At 37.0% G+C, this 20,403-nt stretch overlaps 1 protein-coding gene across 1 annotated transcript in view; it reads left to right on the plus strand.

Moving 5' to 3' along the window:
- The first annotated feature begins 4,391 nt into the window (after positions 1-4,391).
- The window catches only part of WDR27 (WD repeat domain 27), a 110,675-nt gene continuing 94,663 nt past the window's right edge, over positions 4,392-20,403 (plus strand). The window contains exons 1-12 of the mRNA XM_053460261.1: positions 4,392-4,576; positions 6,314-6,455; positions 8,371-8,495; positions 9,259-9,366; positions 10,170-10,221; positions 10,500-10,570; positions 11,322-11,442; positions 11,942-12,065; positions 12,977-13,080; positions 14,603-14,667; positions 15,060-15,193; positions 15,878-15,941. Of these exons, the coding sequence (XP_053316236.1) occupies positions 4,394-4,576; positions 6,314-6,455; positions 8,371-8,495; positions 9,259-9,366; positions 10,170-10,221; positions 10,500-10,570; positions 11,322-11,442; positions 11,942-12,065; positions 12,977-13,080; positions 14,603-14,667; positions 15,060-15,193; positions 15,878-15,941 (1,293 nt within the window). The 5' untranslated portion in view covers positions 4,392-4,393. The remainder of the gene's footprint in view (positions 4,577-6,313; positions 6,456-8,370; positions 8,496-9,258; positions 9,367-10,169; positions 10,222-10,499; positions 10,571-11,321; positions 11,443-11,941; positions 12,066-12,976; positions 13,081-14,602; positions 14,668-15,059; positions 15,194-15,877; positions 15,942-20,403) is intronic.

Below are 20,403 nucleotides of genomic sequence, written 5' to 3' on the forward strand. Positions count from 1 at the left end.
GCATGAAAGCCGGTAAGCTGTTACATTGCAAACTGCCCGATCGCGCAGTTTCAAACGCGCGATGGGGCATTCCCTTACAGGTTGCGTCACTGCTGACGTAACCCGTAAGGTCATCGAAGGACAGGATATCCCCTGCAGGGATATCCTGCCCTCCGATGAGGCACAGAGACGCTGCGATCTCTATGCAGGTCTGTGAGGACCTGCACAGAGATCACAGTGTGATCAGTGTAGGGGGATCGCAGGGAGGGGAGTGAGAAACCATGTCTCTCACTCCCCCTCCCGTCCTGAAACAGAAAAGCTGAAAAAAAAGTTAATTCATTTAAAAAATAATATTAAAAAAATCATTATAAAATAATAATATAAATAATACTAAAAAAAATTATAATGTGAGCTGTGATGTCATTGTGACATCACTGGCATGTTCAGGAGGTCTCTAGGAGGACCTCTAACCATTTGTGTGTAAAAGAAATATATAAAAAATACAAAAAAAATGTAAAAAAATTAAAAGAAAAAAAAAATATAAAAAAAGATAATAAAAAAAATTATTCAAAAACCTTACTTCTCATTGCCCTAGCATAACATCTAGCCAGTATAACCCTCCTGCCCCCGTTCACAACCCCCATACCCGTTAAGCCATAGGCATAAAAATTATACAAAATTGTACACCTTATAGTATGCTCCCTGGTGCTGGGAAAGTCTGGAAAATCTATATAAATTAGGTATTTCTGAAATCAGGACACCTGAATTGATAAACTTGGAGGGGATTTTCCATCACTTGACCTAATTTTGTGAGGATTCAGAGGGAAAATGTAAAAAAAAATAGGTTTTTTTTCTAATCTTCGCTAGTTTTTACTAAATTTCTCATTCAAAATTTTCAGCTAATCATCCAACTATGGTATCAAAAGAAAGCTCTATCTCTCCTTGAAAAAACAATATATAGTTTACATGGATACACTATTCACAGGAAAGGAGAATCTTGATCTTTAGGCGGAAGTGCCATGATTGTTCAAATCGATTTAATAAACCTCCGAGGAGATGCTACAGACAGCTCGTGCATTCATACCCCTTGACGTTCTAGATGTCCAAGTCTGCACCCCGAAGTTGAGGTGCATAGATCACCTCCTTACCTTACCCTAAGAGCCATCTTGGGGCACTCAGCAGTAGGACATTGTGAGGTGGAGCTGCAATGGAGGTCTGTGCTGTAACAAAAAAGACCTCCATTGATTTTTCAGCTTACTGGGCCACTCAGGGAAGGTCAGAGGATCTTCCCAACCGGCCCATGATCCTCTGCCTGAAAATCGTGGATTGAAAACTTTTCTCCTTTCCTATTTTATTTACACAGTGCTTATAAACATTAAATCGTTTACCATCGTTATGCATGTCCAATTTTATACTTTCATCATTTAATCATTTGAGGGTCCAATTATTCATCAGTCATGTAAAACCTAGGGACATACTTCACACATGTTCACTTGATGTAGCTCTATTATAGTGTGTTTGCTTTTTGCAATTCTACTACTTTCTTTACCCTGCTTTGAAACCAGATCTGTAAGCACCCTGTTGTGAGGGAGCATCTGTTAATTTAATGCGATTTGGATTGACCCTTCCTGCTTCTCTTACTTGGGCTTTAGTGGTTGCCAGGATACCTGTGCTGTGGAAAAGGCTTCCTGTCACAGCAGTACAGTTACAGAACAGGTAGGTGAAACAGCAAATAAAAAGGTGCTAGCCTTCTCCAGCGTCCCCGGTGCCTCTCTTTAAGTGGGGCAGTCCCTCATTTCCCTCTGATATGTTGACTAGTATTAAATCTTAATGCACAGAAAAGGAATATGATTTGATTAAACTAAGCATATTTAAAAACTACCATACCTATTGATAGCTCTTTCTGTAATTGAGGAAGAAAAGTGTATTTTAGCTACACATGTTTTATAAACAAATGTCTGCTCTTTCTGCACACATCATATCATAGGGCTTCAAAACACTTATATACTGATACATTAAAAAACAAGAGAGAGGCACACGTGACTTGATGCCCCAAGCAGGGATACCTACCAAGCAGGTGCCTCTTTTGCAATTGCAATCTTACACGACCCCACTGTAAATGCGAGGCTACTTGCACAGTGCAGGAGCAGCCAGAACGAAAGCTGTTGGTGAGGGGAGTGAGTGAGTGAGAGGGTAAGGGAGGGAGGGTGTATGTATGTAAGGGCATAGCAATACTGATGTTCAGCAGGTTTGGAGTCCAGCAACCAGGTCAGCAAGTTCTTCTGAAAGAATTAGCCACTCACCCAAGTGGTTGAGCCCCTGAGGTCTGGTCTTAGGTACGACAGCAGAGCTGAGTGGTTGGAACAGAAGGGTAGTAAGGGTAGTCAGGCATGCTGAGGTCTGTAGGTAGGAGAAGGCAGCAAAGTCAGACGGTCAAGGATCAATAACAGGTAAATAGATAACAACAGCAGGCTTTATTAAAGTGGCCCGCTTCCACCTCATATTCATCTTCACCATCTGCCAGGACTGTAAGGAACTGGAACTCCTACAAAACTAATCTCTGGTATGATAGTAGTTTCTTATTTAATATTGAGAAGATCAGGTATCATGAACAAGGCTTGCCATTTCTGGAACCAGGCTGATGAAATAAATCAGAAAATGTAATGAAATTGTTGCTACAGATTTTACCAAGCTTCCTCCACAATATCAGGATTTTGCAGATGTATGTGCCAAAGGCTTTATTCGTCCGTCTACTTCTCCAGCAGGCGCTCTTACATTCTTTGTAAAAAAAAAAAAGAAAGATGGCTGTTAATCGATTACAGTGAATTTGATAACATCACCGATAAAATTGGCTGACCCTTGCCTCTTATTCCTAAGTTTTTTTTAATGAAACTTGGTTCACTAAGGGGCCTAAAATCTGGTTTGCATTAGACCGGGTGATCTTTTAGAACCAGGTACGGACATTATGAATATCTAGTAGCTGGTTGGGCTTTGTAATGCTCCTGCAACCATTTCAGCATCTAATGTAGGATCAGTTTGTTGTGGCATATTTGGATGATATACTGATATTTCATGGGACTCCGTACCCATCAAATATAAATTAAACTGGAAAAAAGCTTTTCTGGCAGAAGCAAGGTGATGACTTGAGCAGGGATAGCAGTAGCCACTGCAACATCATGTCCTCTGTAGTTGATTAATTCACTACGCATGGTATGGATTTAAGCTACCTGATCTTTCAGCACTTGAAGGGTTTCTACCTGAGTCTCCACAGTTCTTGCATTAAATGCTGGGCTAATTCAGAATTTGTAGAACAAGGGGGCGCTGAGGCTTCTTGGCTTTACCTGCCGCCTGCCAGAAGGCACCAGCCCTCCCCTACTCCCAATTGTCTCTTTTTAGGAAGAACAGTCCCTCATTTTGGATCCAAATCCCTCTACCCCTCCTTCTTCCTTTAATAATGCTTAGAGGAAAAGAGGATTTTATTCTTACCATCTCTAAACAACAGCAAAGGAGGCAACAGCAGATAACTGTCTTTAGGAGACATTTGTAATATATATATATATATATATATATATATAGATATATATATATATATATATATAATATTTGTAATATATTGTCTGACATTTTTAAAGGGGAACTCCAACCATTTTTATTACCAGTATCACATTGAAATAAGTTTTGAAAAAATATGTTATTGTATTCTGTTTTAAAACCGTTCTAGTTTTAGATAATCAGTGTTTTAAGACAGATTATCAAATAACAGAATTTTGCATTACAAATAAAAATGCAATTACACTGTATACCCAAAAGATGACACTGTGAGTTAAAAAATACAAAACGTTATACAAACCTCCTGCCCCAGTGTATTCACACCTATTGTAAATGTCTGTATATGATTATTACATGACTACAGTTAGTGTATGAGTCCATTTATTGTACACACTATTCTATTATAATATAAACTATAACGCGCTAAGTACATCTGATCTGTATTGTCGTTATTCACACATTCAAAGTTACAGTTTCACAGCTAGCTCAGGTTCACTAATCAGCTTCTTTGTTTACATTGGTCTGGGGGCGGTTAGTTTACTTGAGTCACCATGGCAACACAAGACTTTTCTGGTTTGGGATTTCCAGTTTACTAGGACTAGAGAGCTCAGTCACTGTCTGGTAGAGGGTATGTTCACTTTTATATTTTCTATAAATACTTTGTTTCAACAGGACCCTCCTTACCTATTGTTTCTGAAAGTCAAGTTGGTATGTTAAATACTACTTGTAATGTCCTGTTTTTCCATTGTACAGAACTGTGGAATATGCTGGCGCTATGTAAAACATTTATTAATAATAATGTTATTGTTATGAATATATGTTTGATTACTTTGAGTACTTTGTTTTGTAGATATACCAAATGAAAATGAGGATGAACAGTCTTAATTTGCAAAACACTTCTCCACAATCTGTTGTTTCTGAGAAACAATTCACAGTATCAACTACTTCTGTGTCCCACGTGCAGCTTGCTTGCAGCCAGCAGTACTGTGCCTTCCCACTAAATGGAAATGACCTTTGCATCTGGAACACAAAAAATTCTGATGAACACGTAAGATATATGTTTACAAAAGTAATATTAGATGACTGAACTAAAAGAAACCATATAATTACGCTTATCACATGCAGTAGGTATAATCAGAGCTCAGAAAGATAATGTCTCCATACATACATATCACAATTGCAGATGTATCAATTCGGTGTGTTCAGAGCCGGCCTTAAGTGTTCTGGTGCCCTGTGCAGACTACACCTCTGGTGCCCCCCCTTCTCACTGCCCCCCTGCCCCTTCTCACTGCCCCCCTGCCCCTTCTGCCCCTTCTAACTGCCACTGACTATACCTATAAAAGCAGTACAGATGGTGAGGTGTGTTTCCTGTACATTCATCTTAGTACGAAAGGGGATGCATATGTGACTAGTTAGGCAATAGAGTCTTCAAGCACAATGCAATGGAAAATGAAGCTAGTCTGACCAAATATTGATGATGCCATACGATAAGGACCAGTTAGCATCTCCCATTGAGGTTCAATTTTTACTTGCTCACTTGTGCTGTTGCATCTCACACACAGCACATCAGACATTCTACAGATAATAACAGTGCAGACAAGAAATATGGGCAAATTGTTATTGAAACTCTACATGTATGCCTTAATGCCATCATCCTTGAAGCTGGAAGCTGGCCCACTTCCATATCTTTGTGTTGCACACTACAGACAGACCCAATTAACATGCCTCCACCCCTTAGTGAGAAGACCAGACAGAAGGGCTTTGGTGTTTGGGGAGAGCTTCTTCACATTGAGCATTCAGGAAGCCCCTGTCCCAGTCTTCTCTAGTCAAGAGGGTTGGTGATTCACGTTTGGGTCTTCTGCTGCCTGTACCCCACAGATGTATTCAAGGGGAGTAGATTAACTGAAAAATGTGGTAAACTTCATGGTGAATTGACAAAAATAATTAATGTATAATAAATGGTGAATAAAAATAAATGACCCAAGCTGGTAGTGAAACCTTTGAAAGAAATCCTTAACTATATTGATACAGATGAACAAAAATGTCCTCTTAAGCTTATACGAGTTTGCTCAAAAATAGAGAAAGATAATGAATAATGACTCTTAGTTCAGTCAGATTAATACCAATCAATTATTACTTAAATTAAAATGCAAAGTGTTGTGAGCTCAAAGTCCCTCTTTAAGTCATTGAGGCTCCTTCCATCGACAGCAAGACTGCCATGTTCTCACTGTAGTGCATTACTGGTTTATAGGGTAAAGGAACCATATGGCATCACCACAATTGGCACCACAAATGTTACAAAACTGTATTTTTGAATTGTGAGGATGTGTAGGACAGAATATCTTTTACATATTATTATTGAGAATTTTTTTTATTTTACATGTAGTTTCATGTAACTGACTGAGCCTGCTCGTTCTTCAAATGTGAACACATAGGGACATTGTTTACATATTAGTTATATTACAGTGTTTCTTATCTAAGTTGTTTTTATTGAGTTTCAGGACAAGTTCATCAAATAGTTTTCCAGAGTTCCACTAAAAGTGCTGAACTTCCTGCCATATCTTTTTGTCTCCCTAGACTTGCCTGACTACGATTCCACCGACATAGCGATAGACTTAAATGCGAGAAAAATACACTTTACCTCATGCATTTTCAGTCATGCGTATTTTAGCATAAACATTTACACCCATTGAAACGTGCATTTACTTTGGTATATTTTCTAATGACTTCCATGCAGCATTGTTATTTTGCTATTATTAACAACAAATATATATGTTTTTAACAGGCAATTGTGTTAAAAGGGCACCACCAACTAATCACTGCAGTTACACTTAGATATGGCACGGATTCATGCCTTGTTTGCTCTGCGTCACGTGACTATGTTATACTGTGGAACATAGATGAATGTAAGAAAAGCATACAAAGAGGTGAGTCATTTTGACAATTATGGTATATTTTTTAGTTGCGTATGTCTAGATGATCAGGATTTGACTCTGAAACCCTGTTCCTACTTCAAGACACCAATCTTTTGTGCATTATCCCACAAGACAGAGCATTGGGAGGCTGCAGGGATTTCAGTTTTGAAAATGAAGGCACACGCATGTCAAATTGACAAGACTACTCCTTTAATCATCACCTTCAATATAATTGCGTCATCGCACTTTTACTGTGCTATGAGAAATGGGAGGGTTGTATTCATCAGGCCACCCTAATAAAGAATGACACAAAAATTTATTTTATTTCCATTTGTTTCAGTTTACTTTTAATACACTGAACCACAATGATCCAGATGATCCTTGAGTGATAAAGAAACAAGAATTTTGCTTTTTGTCTTAAAAAGATTTTATATTTAAAATAAAACATTTTTTAAAGTGATCAGCAAAGTGATAAACGATGACCTGAGTATTTAAAGTGAGGATTTAATTTTGAAATCACATTTATTTCATTTTCTTTTAAGGTTTTATTTCTTTTGTGGAGGTTTTAAGGTTTTGGTGAGGTTTATGAATATAAACCCTATTCAGAGGAAATCAAGAAAACTTGTGTTTAAAGTGGAAGCGAACAAAACCCTGATTTAAGGGCAATTCCGATATTAGCATTCTAATAATCTGCAAAAAACACTCAAGGTTTTGTTGGTGATATAGTTAGTAGCTTGTCTAGTGTTACAGGCTGCTGTCTTTTCAGTCTTCATTGCCAGACCAAACCTTGCGCAGATCTGTCTGTTGTTCGAAATAAGGCCTTTTTAGCAATACGCGTCCTTCATACTTATGCGATGACCTTACACGTAATGTGTAATCGCTGGAATGTTCCAAGTTCCAGGATGCTTCCATTTCGCAAGTATAGCTTCCGAAGAGTGCCAGAGGATCATGAGTAGGTGAATATTCCTGTTACAGCTCCAAGTATGTTAAAAAAATTTTTTACTGGACTGCGACAGGTTGACCAATTTATCACCTTCAAAATATAATACACTTTGACATCCAGATAAGGTTTGTGTCTTTAAATCGGTCATCCAACAAATAAACAAAATAGAATAATTTGATCAACTAAAACAGCAACGTGCCAAACATTGGTATGAGTATTTTTCCTTATTATTCATAGTCTTTGGCGTTTTTACATGAGCAGCTCCAAAGTAAAGTAACTATAAATGCATTGAAACCTCTGCTTTGCACTTGGTTAGTCTTTTGACATCATGCACTTGCCCTCTCTGTATACGTTTATTTTCTCAAGTATGTCATAATACATGATAACATATATGAAAAAGAGGCATTGATAGAAAAAAAGAATGGCATTTATTAACACCTTTATTAACTCTTCTTATCATTCCGTTTCTAGCTCTTTAGCCCTTGTCTGTAGGCCACTGCTAGATGGCACTGTTGAACTGTTTAATGTAAACCAACAGCATGTTTATGATGCATCTGATTTTACAGGGAAATAGCGAATTCCTAATGATTACTTTAGTTTACATTTGGTTGTAAATGTTAAATCTGTAAATCGGAATTTATTTTGCTTTTGCTTGTTATAAGAAGCTTTATTTGTTTCTGTGGTATATCACCCACCAACGCTCTTCACTTGAGTCATGTGACTACAGTCCAAATTTAAGCCTGAAAAAATATAATTGGGGTATAACTGAATTTAGGACGCACCCCTACTCTTAAGAGGGAGCAAGAGAGGTAAGATCTATGTCAGCTTATGTCATTAAAAATGATACATATAACTTAGTTATTGTTTGCTTTACCTATCCATGTAAAAAGAATGTGTTTTAACATAAATTTAATTATTATTGAATTAAAGTGGCTTTTTACCAGCGTCTAAACCTTTTTTTTTTTCAATCAATATATTTAATAGGAGGGGTTCCTCGAGGCCTTGTCATCGGAACTGTTCTAGGCGAAGTGTCCTATTTGGGATTCCAACATGATAGGATGATGGTTGCGGCTTGCGCAGGAAACAAGATATTCATTCTTAATGCAGAGGTGAACTAATTTATATGCTGCTGGCTTTCTTTTGTTTTATTAAATGGTTTAAAGCTGTAAAACTTGGCTGAGAAATATTATCTACGTAGATGTGTGCTCTTAATTAATTCTCTGTTTATTGTAAAACTAGGGAAACATGTCGTACGACAATTGTACATCGCCAAAGCAGCAAAAAAATATGCATCACAGAAAGAGATTAGTTTTGTTACAGTGTAATAATCTTGGCAGATGTCACAATATTAAGTTTCCCAGAAAATATCATATAAAGGTAACCAATGACAGAGATATGAGTAAAATAAAGAACATTGAAAACAGGAAAAACACGTGGTGCCACTATCCAATACAATGATAAGCAATAATAAGTTAAGTACCATGTGTCCTGACAATCAAAGCCCATTAAATGCTTGGTGTATTTTTATTTAGGACTTTTGTCTCACTCCATGTGTAGAACGTGCAGCAAATGACTACTAACCATTCATAGAATCGCCAATAAAAAATAGAAATGGTATTGGCGCAATAAATGTGTGATTTTAGGAAGCACAAAAATTAGAAAACTGTTTTGTTGTCATTTTATCCTAAATTAATAATGCATTTTTTCCATATGTACTGTATGCTGTGATTTAAGGGGCAGTGTACCATACAGTGACATACAGTCCCACCAGCAACGTCTCATATTGAATTATGTGACTATATTATTATTATTTACCTGCAGAAAAAACACCTAACATAACTATATGTGCGTTATAAATGCTTAATTTAACAGCACGAAGAGATACTGGCAGAATTAACAGGGCACTTGGGCTCAGTGACGGCAGCAGAATTTTTGGAAGACAATCTCATTGTGTCCATCTCTGAAGACAGAACATTTAAGGTACCATTGGTATACTAGCACTTAGAATTGTGTAATTGTAGAAAAAGTCCAAATATATTTTGAAGGCAGTCGGGTTAGCGTTTTTTTTTATATCAGTCAAGGGAGGAATCTTAATCATATCCATCTGAAGTGTCAAAAGGTTTTACAGAGAGGGTGGTAGACAACTGCAACAGCCTCCCATCAGAAGTGGTAGAGGCGAATACAGTGAAGGAATTTAAATATACATGGGACAGGCATAAGGCTATCCTGAATCTAACACAAGGCTAAAGACTGATTAAGGTCTGAGTCTTTACTTCAACAAAAGTGGGCAGACTAGGTGGTTGCTTCAGTATGTCTACATTAAGTTTTTTCTGGAAAAAAATTCTAGAAGTAGGCAAAAGTCTGATATTTAGAGATTCAAAATATATTTAGTCTTCGGTTACTCTTTTGAAATGAAGGCTTTTAAGTAGTCATTTTAGATGTTAAGTCTGTTCTGTTCAACTACTTTATAATGTCATTATTTAATGTGCTGTAACCAATGTGATCACGGTTACCATCTTGGTTCAGATACAATACCATGATGTTTAGGTAATGCCAGTCAGTGGTCAGAGGAGGGAGGTAAGAAATACAGAATTACAATTTGGTAAACTTTTATCAATAAAGATAAAGTTGTTATAAAATCATTTTTCCAAAGAGGTGGAAGACAAGCTGCGCAATAAGTTATATTATCATACGATCCATCTTATTAAATTGAATGAAGGCTTAGTATGCTTAGTAGCCACGACAATAGTATGCAGAAATAAACTTTCTGTGTTTTATTACAGGTATGGGACTATCACAAGGAATCCTTGATGTATCAGTCATCAGTGCTATCAGGTGGTTCACATATTCGTTATCTCTATGAATATATTTGCCTATAAATGGAAGACTGGCTCCATTCATTGAGGATAAAATTGATGTTACATTGCTTTTTTTAACCTTCACTCATAGCTGATAATATTTTTTAAATCAGGGATGTCTCTAGGTTTTTAGGGGACCTATGCATATACCACATATGAAACAAATAACCCATGACATAAATATCATTTTTGTCACCAGGTCATGGTCATTGCTTTGCGATTCCTAAAATGCTTGTCATTTTTTTTCCCTCACAGCTTTTCCTCTTTTGAGTCTCTACATTGATGTAGAAAATAAACAGATGATTACTGGATGTGCAGATGGACAGGTGAGATTCCTAAAGCATGGCCCATGTCCTTGCCATAGACAATATTTAAATGTTTCAGGAGAGAATCTGTATTGAGCTAATTCCTAAGCAAAATGCCCTGTATTCACGAATTGTTGTTTAAACTATGGAATGTGATATATTACATGTCATTTGGGAGAAGTTTGATAGTTTTACATTTGATCGGTCTAGATATAAGCATTACTTTATTACTAAAGTACTTTATTAGAGCGATCATATTACTATTATCATGTATTGCTATATTGGATATATAGTCAATGGGAGCACTTTTCTGTCAATAATGGGCTGTTTCTAGCAGCCAATACTGGCAAAAATCTTGGACCAAAGGGGCAGAGGCAGTGTCTTCAGCTAGTTAGTAGGGAACAAATGCATATTAAAGTATTTATTAAGTACTTTAATATGCTTTCATCATTGGTGAGATTGGGACAGCAGACGCTTCCTTTTATTAAACTGAACTGTAAAAGGTATAATTAGACAAAGTGAAAAGTTCACTTTAATATAAATTTTGTGCAATAAAAAGAAAAATCTAGTGATGTCAAATATTATACTGATTCCAATGTGGCCATTTTTGTTTTGGTACAGCAAACAACAAAATTTGGAAACAGCTATCTGCGATCTTGACTATCCATTTTGTGATATGTTTGTGTAAGAATATATTTTTGCCCTCACTGTTTTGGACTTTTAAAAGAGCCAAAAGAATCTATTTCTTAAATATTCTCTTTTTTTTTTTTAGCTGCGGGTCTTTAGTTTGTTAAAGGAACACCAGTTTCGATGTGTTTGCCAAACCGATCTACAGAAGGAGAAAATCAGATTCTCCAGGAAGATTGGAGATGCTCACAGATATGAAAAATTAGGTGAGCAGCACACTCTGTAAGAGGAATGACATAGCACATATCTATTCTTATATGACTATTATTCACAAAGAAATAATAAATGCATAAAATACTCTCTTAAATTAACAATAAAATAATGATTTTAGCGTTAATAGTAAATGATCTTTCAAAAGTTTTAACAAGCTATTTAAAATGCATTGGGTTTTGGGACCACCCATTGTCCTTAAGGGGTTAATGTTAACTACAATGTTAGACGAGTAGTAACCCAGTGTGTGTGTTTTCCCAAAGATGCTTTAGGACCAAAAAGGCTATCCCCATGTAACTGGAGGCTTCACTTGGCTGAACAACATATAGTGGAAATTCTGGGGGGAAAGGCAAAACATTGTTTTCTTTGGTTTCACTAAACTGTATTTTTTGTCATATAGACAGAGCTTAAAAGACTCTTATACTGTTTTAATAACAACAGAAAAAAGAGGTTTCAAAAAAGCCATTTTTGGTAATATGCTGTTCATTTACACAGATGAATTGAAATATGAATCATCTAAGACTTCTGTCAGCGAAAGGAAAGCAGATGATACGATGGATTCAAGCCTTCCTGTGCTTTCCATGCAGAAATGGGAACCATCACCAGAAGAGAATGAAAAGTAAGGCTTTTCAAATACTGTTTATATATTTTCTTCATCCTTGTGTATGCATAGTACAAGCGTGCCAAATGTGTGTTAAAAGCGTGCAATTCCTAGTTACCAACTTTCAGAGCTCTTCTGACCGGTTACATCTGCACGTTATGACATGACATGGCTCTGTTCAGATTTTGTCAGTGACACAACATTGTTATATAATCCGCTTAACAAAAGGATATGTCCCACATACATCATGTGGGGTGTTGTTACTTACTCATGTGCCGTCCACGTGTCCCCTCGGCACCATTCTAATGGCACAGTATTGATTTAGACATTGATCATGGCTAGTTGGCAGATATTCCAGCAATCAGAACACAGACAGCCAGCAGTTGGGACACTTGAGACTCTTGTCAACTATCCAATTTTGGGATGCGACTTTACTTTGCATCTTATTATAAAACCATACAATCTGTATAGTTTAAAGGATATAGGTCTGGTTAATGAACTATTGATCTGGAAGGATAATATTGATTCTGTAGAGATTTATGAGTAAATAACTGCGATGGTGCTATTAGTGATAGACTACTTTGTTCTGCTCAGTAACAAAGACGTATACTTATAATAAAAGGAAGAAACTAATCAATATTCTACTGATTTGTCTGTTATCTATGTAACTCATTGTTGTACACCTGGAGGTCGTGATTCTACATTGAGCACTCCAAGGTTCCTGTATGATGCCAGATTGCATTAAAACCCCAGGCCCTGTTGCATTACTTGTCTGCAGTGTTATTTGTAATATTAAAAGTGTTTGTCAGCAGTTTCTTTATATTTTACACTAATATCTCTAGAGCTTTAGCTATAACCAATTCAATTTTTACGATATTGAGTATTTATATGTCTCTGTTTGCATCTAATTATTTTTTTCTGATTTAAAGCTCCTTGTCTGGGATATCGAGACGTTTGTGGATTGGAAGTTCTACTGGTTTGCTTTTAATAAATATTGCCAACCTCGAAATTGAAGCTGTTTTAAATTTTAAAGGTAAAACAAAGTTATCCCATTTTTAGTTTGGTTTTTATTTTTTAATCATGGAATCATCACATTCATCAGATATTTATTTTTCTTAGTAAAATTGAATCTGCCTGTGAAAAAAGAAACACTGATTGATTTCAAGTATATTTAGTGTGTCCTGTTTCAGTGACCCTAATTTTATTTTTTGCTTTAGCTATCTGCATTGCAGTTTACATTCAAACCTATAAACATCTCATTATGATGTGTGATTTTGTACAAAGTTTAAAAAGTGGTTAAGGCAATATTCCATTGGTTGCTATGGTGATGGGACAACTTTTTAATCTTTACATCAGAATCACTTTCTATACATAACCCCCATGATCTACTGTAGTGATAATCTCCTACCTATTGTCACAAAATCTGTGTTATGTCTTGTTGCTAGAACTGAATTGCTCCTTAGGCCCTTCAAAGCCTAAAATATACTGTTTTTGATTTATTCACCATCTGTAGACCTCATCATGGTGAGTATGCTCGGTAGAATGGAAATCGTTAGACTGCAATGATCTCACTTGAGTCATTACCTAAAATGCTTCTGATTTCTGGCATGTTGTATTTGCATATGGTGCTGTCACTCAGCTAGGTTGTCATATAACGTGTAAAAGCATATATCCTTTCCTCACAATCATACTTTCCCCCACCCCAATGCAAAATGTTAGGGCTCTGTGGCAAAAATGGCCATGTTTGGGTATATGGTTTGCTGGTACTACTAGGGAAGAAAAAGCTGTAGACCACATAGCCATTGTTTAGAAAATGAAAGAAAAAAACATATTTCCGGATTTGTTATATGCCTTTGATGTAATATAAGGAAGTTTTACTTCATTGAGACAGAAGATCTGGTAGAGGTTGATACTGAGGGAACTGAAACATACACAGTAGAGGAAAAAGGCTGCCCTGGATCTAAGATAAGACCAAAAGCCAAAGTAGGATTCATATTTTTACAGAAGGGGAAAATGGCAAGCAAGGACACGTTAATGCATATCAGAGCTGCATGGTCCCTTTTCGTGGTGTTTTTTTTGAATGTATTGGGGATACTGCAGAATCCCCCCATATGTATTTTCCCCTTCCCTGCCCCCCAGCTATTAAGTCTGCTTCAGCACAGATCCCTGTGTTCATGTGTGGAAAGCACTACATTTTGATCCATGAGAAGATGGAGTCTTTTATGGGGTCAACATAGAAAAAGATATAGTCACATAAGCTTTTAGGTTTAGTTCTGAGTTCTCTTCTTCTTTGTACAAAATATTGTAATCAAAGTTGATAAACTGTTTGTTTGGGGGCAGGGAGACCAATCTGTTAAATTATTGATTATTTTTGGTTTATTAGACGGGAAGAGGATCATAGAAAACCTTAGAAAAAGGGGCAAACACAGTCAGTAGGCCTCCAGTAGCATAGCAAAATTTAATTATATAGCTTTGTGCATTAGTCCAGTAAATGTAACACGGTCGCATACATATATAACTGCTTTATGTATACATTTTGTTTTTCTTTTTTAAAGACTATGAAGGCCTCAACATACAGTTGGCTGGATCATGTTCATTGTCAAGCAGTATGGGCTATAAGGTGAGTAACATACTGAATATGTTTAATTATTATCTGTATTATGTTTAATCAGCATAATTTATGTAATTATCATGTAATAAAGCACATACTGTTTCATAGCATAATGCAATAGATTACGTACCACGGTAAAAAATGTTTGTGGCCCTGTAACACTGGAGTGAGGCATGTCTGATACAGATTAATACTAATAACCCAATTAGAATTCACTCCCCAACTAGCTTTTCTGTAGTATGACATATACACAAATACAAAAACCTCAACTCCCCAAGTTAACCCTGTGTGGACCAATGATGTACTAGGTACAACACAAACATTTTAACTTTTTTTATATATATATATATATATATATATATATACATATTCTATTACTGTGTTTTTCTTTTTTTTTGCAGACTTTCTGTTTGCTTTCTTCAATGTTTGGAAATCAGATTTCACTTCTAGAGATTGACAACCATGGTTTGAGGAAATCCCAGCAGTGTGAATTATCGTTTAGTAGATCACACCATAATTTATCCATTGTGTCTAGGTAATAGAATATGTGCTTCATGTAATAAAGCTATTTTCATCCAGTCCTTTGTCAAGTATTGTATATGCTGTTGTTGTTGTTTATTATTATTATTTAGTTAGGATATTATGTTCTATACAATGAGGTTATGCATACATTTGATATAAGTAGAGACAAAAAGATACTGTGGAATGAAAACAAGCGACAACATAAATATCAATCTAATATGTGACTTATTTGCCCCAGTGCACTCCCTCCATACCCATTAATTTAAGGGTTGGCAAAAGATAGCTGTCAGGTCCAGATAAATGTACAATTGTTTTGTTATATCTATATGCTCCGATGTAATAATAGTAAGCTCCATCAATGGTGGACGTCTTCAGTTGGTGCATAGATTGACTCGTGTCAATAAATATCCTCCTATAGGGTCAACCCTCTGACATGGGATTATGTCTGGTAGATATCAGGGAGCATACAGCTTTAACAATGCTCAAACTTTATCCTGATTACCTACTGTAAGGTCACCCATTCCATGAGTCACTTAGGTCCTTTACTTAGTTAAGAATCTTGCCCATTTATTTTGTGTGTGTAAATTTTTTTGGTACATGTGCAACACAATTAAAAGTTTCATGACTATATGTAACAGTAGACCTTTTACCAAAAGCATCAGAAATATCATATTTTTTTTGTTTGTTTTCTCTTTAGTGGTCCTTTGCTCACATCCTCTCCCCTGTGCGCCAAAGACTGCAAAAAGCCAGCCAGTCAAAAGGCAAAAGGTTAGTACAAACTGAAAGAAATACTATAGTTTTGCTGATTTTATTCATTATGTCATTATAAATGTAGCGCTTCGTTATGCAGTGTATAGTTGTTTATACTAATATTTAAATAGAGGTATTCTTTAAAAAGAGTGAGGACATCAGTTGCTGTAGTGGAAGACATACACTATAATTCTCTCAATCCGTAGGCAACATAATCAAAAGAGGGGCTGCTTGTGCATTCCTGTAAAATGTTTAAAATTCATTAAAATTTGATTTACAGATGCTTGCAGTCAGTAATTTTAAGCTTGTGCTGGGCTCATTGTCACTGGCCAACAGTACTTTAACAGTTCATTAATATTCATACCCATTAATTATTATTATTGTATTATTAGTTATTGTTTTATATAGCAACTTTATATTATGCAGCTCTGCACAATAGGTAAAGGGATCAGGGAAGAGCAGTGAGGCCCTTTTCAAATAGGTCTAGCAATGGAACTGCAGCCTTGACAGAATCCCCTTTACAGCCCCCGGACAAGGAAGATTTTCAGGGCATCCCCATTATGCTATGTCCAGGTTTAAGTGCGAGTTAGTGCATTTATATGTATATGTGTTCTGACACCTTTTAACTTTTGAAATGAAATACTGAAATTGAACATTTTCCCTTGCCTTGTATTCTAAAACAATTTTCAGTCACATATCATTGTTCTAAAATCCCCCACACCAAGAATTAAAATATTTAATAAAAAAGGAGGAACTGGGATTGGAAGTCAGACCTGGAAACTGATATATATATATATATACTAAATGAGCTACAGCAATGTTTAAATTGTTTTCTTAGTGGGGGGTAAGCTGTATATGAATGAATAACATGTGATGGCTATAGGAAGTAGTATTTGTACTGAAACTAATGTAATGGAACATCCCGTAAGTGATTTTCAAGCAATGCTGAGAATCAAGGAAAGGGATCTATCAAACTCTTAGGATTACAGCCAAGCAGTCCTTACTGAGATATTGGAGTATATTCTCTAATATAATCAAGCAGTAGCAAGTGTGTTAGCCCAAATTAGTCAGTGTTTTTGTGGAACATTTTACTATCATTTAAGGCATGAACTAATAGTGGATTTATCCACTAACTAACAGAATGAAGATACTGCGGTAGGTATGATTTTTTTAGTCACAAACATTCTTCAGTGTTGATTTTGTATATAATGTACAATTAAAAGTGCACGTGATATGCTGGCTAAAAAAATCTACATTTTTGTGTATAACTAAAACAGTGGATTATATATTGCTCTGTTTCCCCATTAAGAAGACTACTAGACTAGCTGTATTTTAGGTACTCCATGGAAGCAAAAAAAGAGGGGATGAATAGTATGAAAATTCTCACATGGTCCATCAATTTTATTCAAATATCCACCCCCTCTGTTCTTATAAATTACAATCAGGCGTTTGCGAGGTTTGGGTTGTCACAATTTGTGGTGAATGTCATCCTGTTGGCGTCCTCCACTGGTGGCCTTAACTGAGCACTGCTGGTAGAACATTGATTTCCTTCTAACTGGCCCAAAATTAAGGGAACATGAGGGCTGTTCCTACAGGGAGTAAAAGAAGAGTAATGGAAAAAGAAGAGAGTAATAGAAAAGGATAGTGTCTATCACTGAATCCAGTAACTTTGAAAATGTCTGCCATGAACCATGTTTACACCTATCCCTGTTTATGACATTATGTTAATTCCCTCATCTCTCTTCCTTTATATTCATGGTGTATGTATTTGGGAACCCCAGACCTCTGAGGCCCAGAAAGCTTATGGAAATGTTTCTAGGTTGGCCCAATAAAAGCTGCCAACTTTCAGCTAATGACTCCATTTTCTTTTGAGCTAATGCGGCAGTATCCATTCTTCTTACTTATAACCATCCCTCAAAGTATTTACTTTTTTCTGTGAAATGCACAGAATAAATCATTAAACTGAAGTTTTAACATGCAGAAAAGATTTCACCAACATTTACCTGAAAGTAGTAAATTAAATGTAGTTAATGTTACGTGCTTGTATTATAATTTATACATCTGATATATCAGTCTTTAAATCACTCCTTGAACGTTTTACTTATTTTTGAAAGCTGTGATGATAAATGACTTTTAGAAAGTAATTACTTCACAGCGCGATTTTTTCCGCCTCATTCATCATTTGATTAAACAAATATGCAACTTTGCCCTGTGGAAGAGATTAAACTAGAAGCTATAAAATGTAAGGAGCAGGATACTTTGAGCAGCGTGTGTTGGACACCTAACGTTCCGAAGTGTTTGGCAGCATTTTGGCTTTAAAGATTTTCACAGTCATGCACTGTTTAATTCATCAGCGAAGTGAAGACGGCGGCTTCTGTTTTAGTTCTTGTATGTAAGGTACAGTACTATCAGTGTTATCTGTCTCTCTCTTCACACATGTTGATTTACAAGCATATCAAATCTTTTCGACTTGAACGTGAACATAGGTAATAAGATCAGTAATTTATTTTACATGCGTCCAGTTCGGTCATTGTCATCTGGACTAAAAGAAAGGAATGAATCTACTAAAACAGTCCTGCTAAAGCAGTAACCAAAGTTACTTTTACCATTATTATAATCTTCTTGTAACAGATAAGATACCATGAAATATCCAGGTTGTATGTCTTTCTATATTCAAACCTTCCCCAGCTTCTCCTTTAAGAAACCATATTTCCACCATAGAAACATAGAATTAGACAGCAAATAAGAACCACTTGGCCCACCAAGGCCATTTTCACTAATATATTAACCTCTCCACCACTTATGCTGGGAGGCTGTTCCATAGATCTTCAATCCTCTCAGTAAAGTTAAACTACCTTACATTACATCTAAGCCTCTAAACCTTTTTAGTTTTAGATTATGATCCTGTTCTAACATTTTTCCTCCTTTGAACCTGGCAGACCCTCCTACAGATCAGTAATACATATGGGGGTGTAGGGTGCCTTTGGAAACTCTGATCATGAGCCTTTTGACTTTTTTTTATTTGAAATTTACATGTCAAAAATAAACGTTTTAGAAAATAACTATGTATGAAGCTATACATTATCTTTAAAGTCTTAGAACATCTACCAGCTGTTCAAAATAATTTTCTTGCCCTAAGGGAGAGTAGGGAAGACACACACTTTCAATCAATATTTTATTAACAATACAATAAAGTGAAATAATGACTTGTTTATTTGACCAAAGATTGCCTTTCACTTCCTTTGGAAAATATTAAGGCTTGCACCACTGCATTACAGACCAAGATCCAGTCATATTACGATTAGGTAGTTAGTTATTAGTAACCTTCCACAGTACTAGAGATGTGTGTTTGATTGTGTGTATGTGACTGTGTTTGTCTGTTTGTCTGTATGTGAATTAGTGTGTATGTGATATATATATATATATATATATATATATATATATATTTAAATATAAAATGTACTGTATATGTGAATCAGTGTGTATATGAGATATATGTAATATAAAATGTATTTTATATGTATGTAATGTGTGTATATGTGAATCAGTGAGTATGTGAGAAATATATACATATTGTCACGTACAAGTAGTTTAGGAGACACCGTGGTCAGGTAGGACTCCAGGACAGAACAGGTCAAACAAGCCGAGGTCAGGTTTCCGGAGAGCAGGATAGTCAAATAACGTAGCCGAGGTCAGGATTCAGGAAAACAGGATAAACGTAAAACGTAGCCGAGGTCAGGAATCAGGAAATCAACGAAGTCAGACAAGCCGGGGTCATACACGAGAATACAGGATCAAACGCTATCTGGGTACTAGCACTAGGCATAGACAACCAACAGAAGGCAAAGTCAGACAGAACTGAGCAGGTTTAAATAGGAACCGCAGAGGAAGTTCAAATCTCCCGCCAAACCTATGACGTCACTTCCAATGTCCGGGAATCACCACCATCCTGGTTGTGGCGTAATCTCCCCTCATATATACCTGCAGTTTGGGAGTTCGCCACCAGAGGGCGCGCGAGCGCCGAAACCGGACGCCGTGTTCCAGGAGGTCTGCCCCTCCTGCGCGGCAGTCCAGCAGACGTCGATGGAAGCGGCACCGCGTTGGAGGGCGGCCTCCCTCTCCTGCAAGGAGGCTGCAGCGGTGATAGCCGTGCATTGGAGGGGGGTCTCCCTCTCCTCCGTGGCGGCTCCGGTGTCCGTGCGTTGGAGGGGGGTCTCCCTCTCCTGCGTGGCGGCTCCGGTGTCCGTGCGTTGGAGGGGGTCTCCCTCTCCTGCGTGGCGGCTCCGGGGGTTGTGCGTTGGAGAGGGGTCTCCCTCTCCTGCGTGGCGGCTCCGGTGGTCGTGCGTTGGAGGGGGGTCTCCCTCTCCTCCGTGGCGGCTCCGGTGGCCGTGCATTGGAGGGGGGTCTCCCTCTCCTCCGTGGCGGCAACGTGGGACCCAGGGGCAGGTAAGTAACACATATATAATATAAAAT

The sequence above is a fragment of the Spea bombifrons genome, chromosome 3 (genome assembly GCF_027358695.1).
Source record: "Spea bombifrons isolate aSpeBom1 chromosome 3, aSpeBom1.2.pri, whole genome shotgun sequence".
In the NCBI taxonomy this organism is placed as follows: domain Eukaryota; kingdom Metazoa; phylum Chordata; class Amphibia; order Anura; family Pelobatidae; genus Spea; species Spea bombifrons.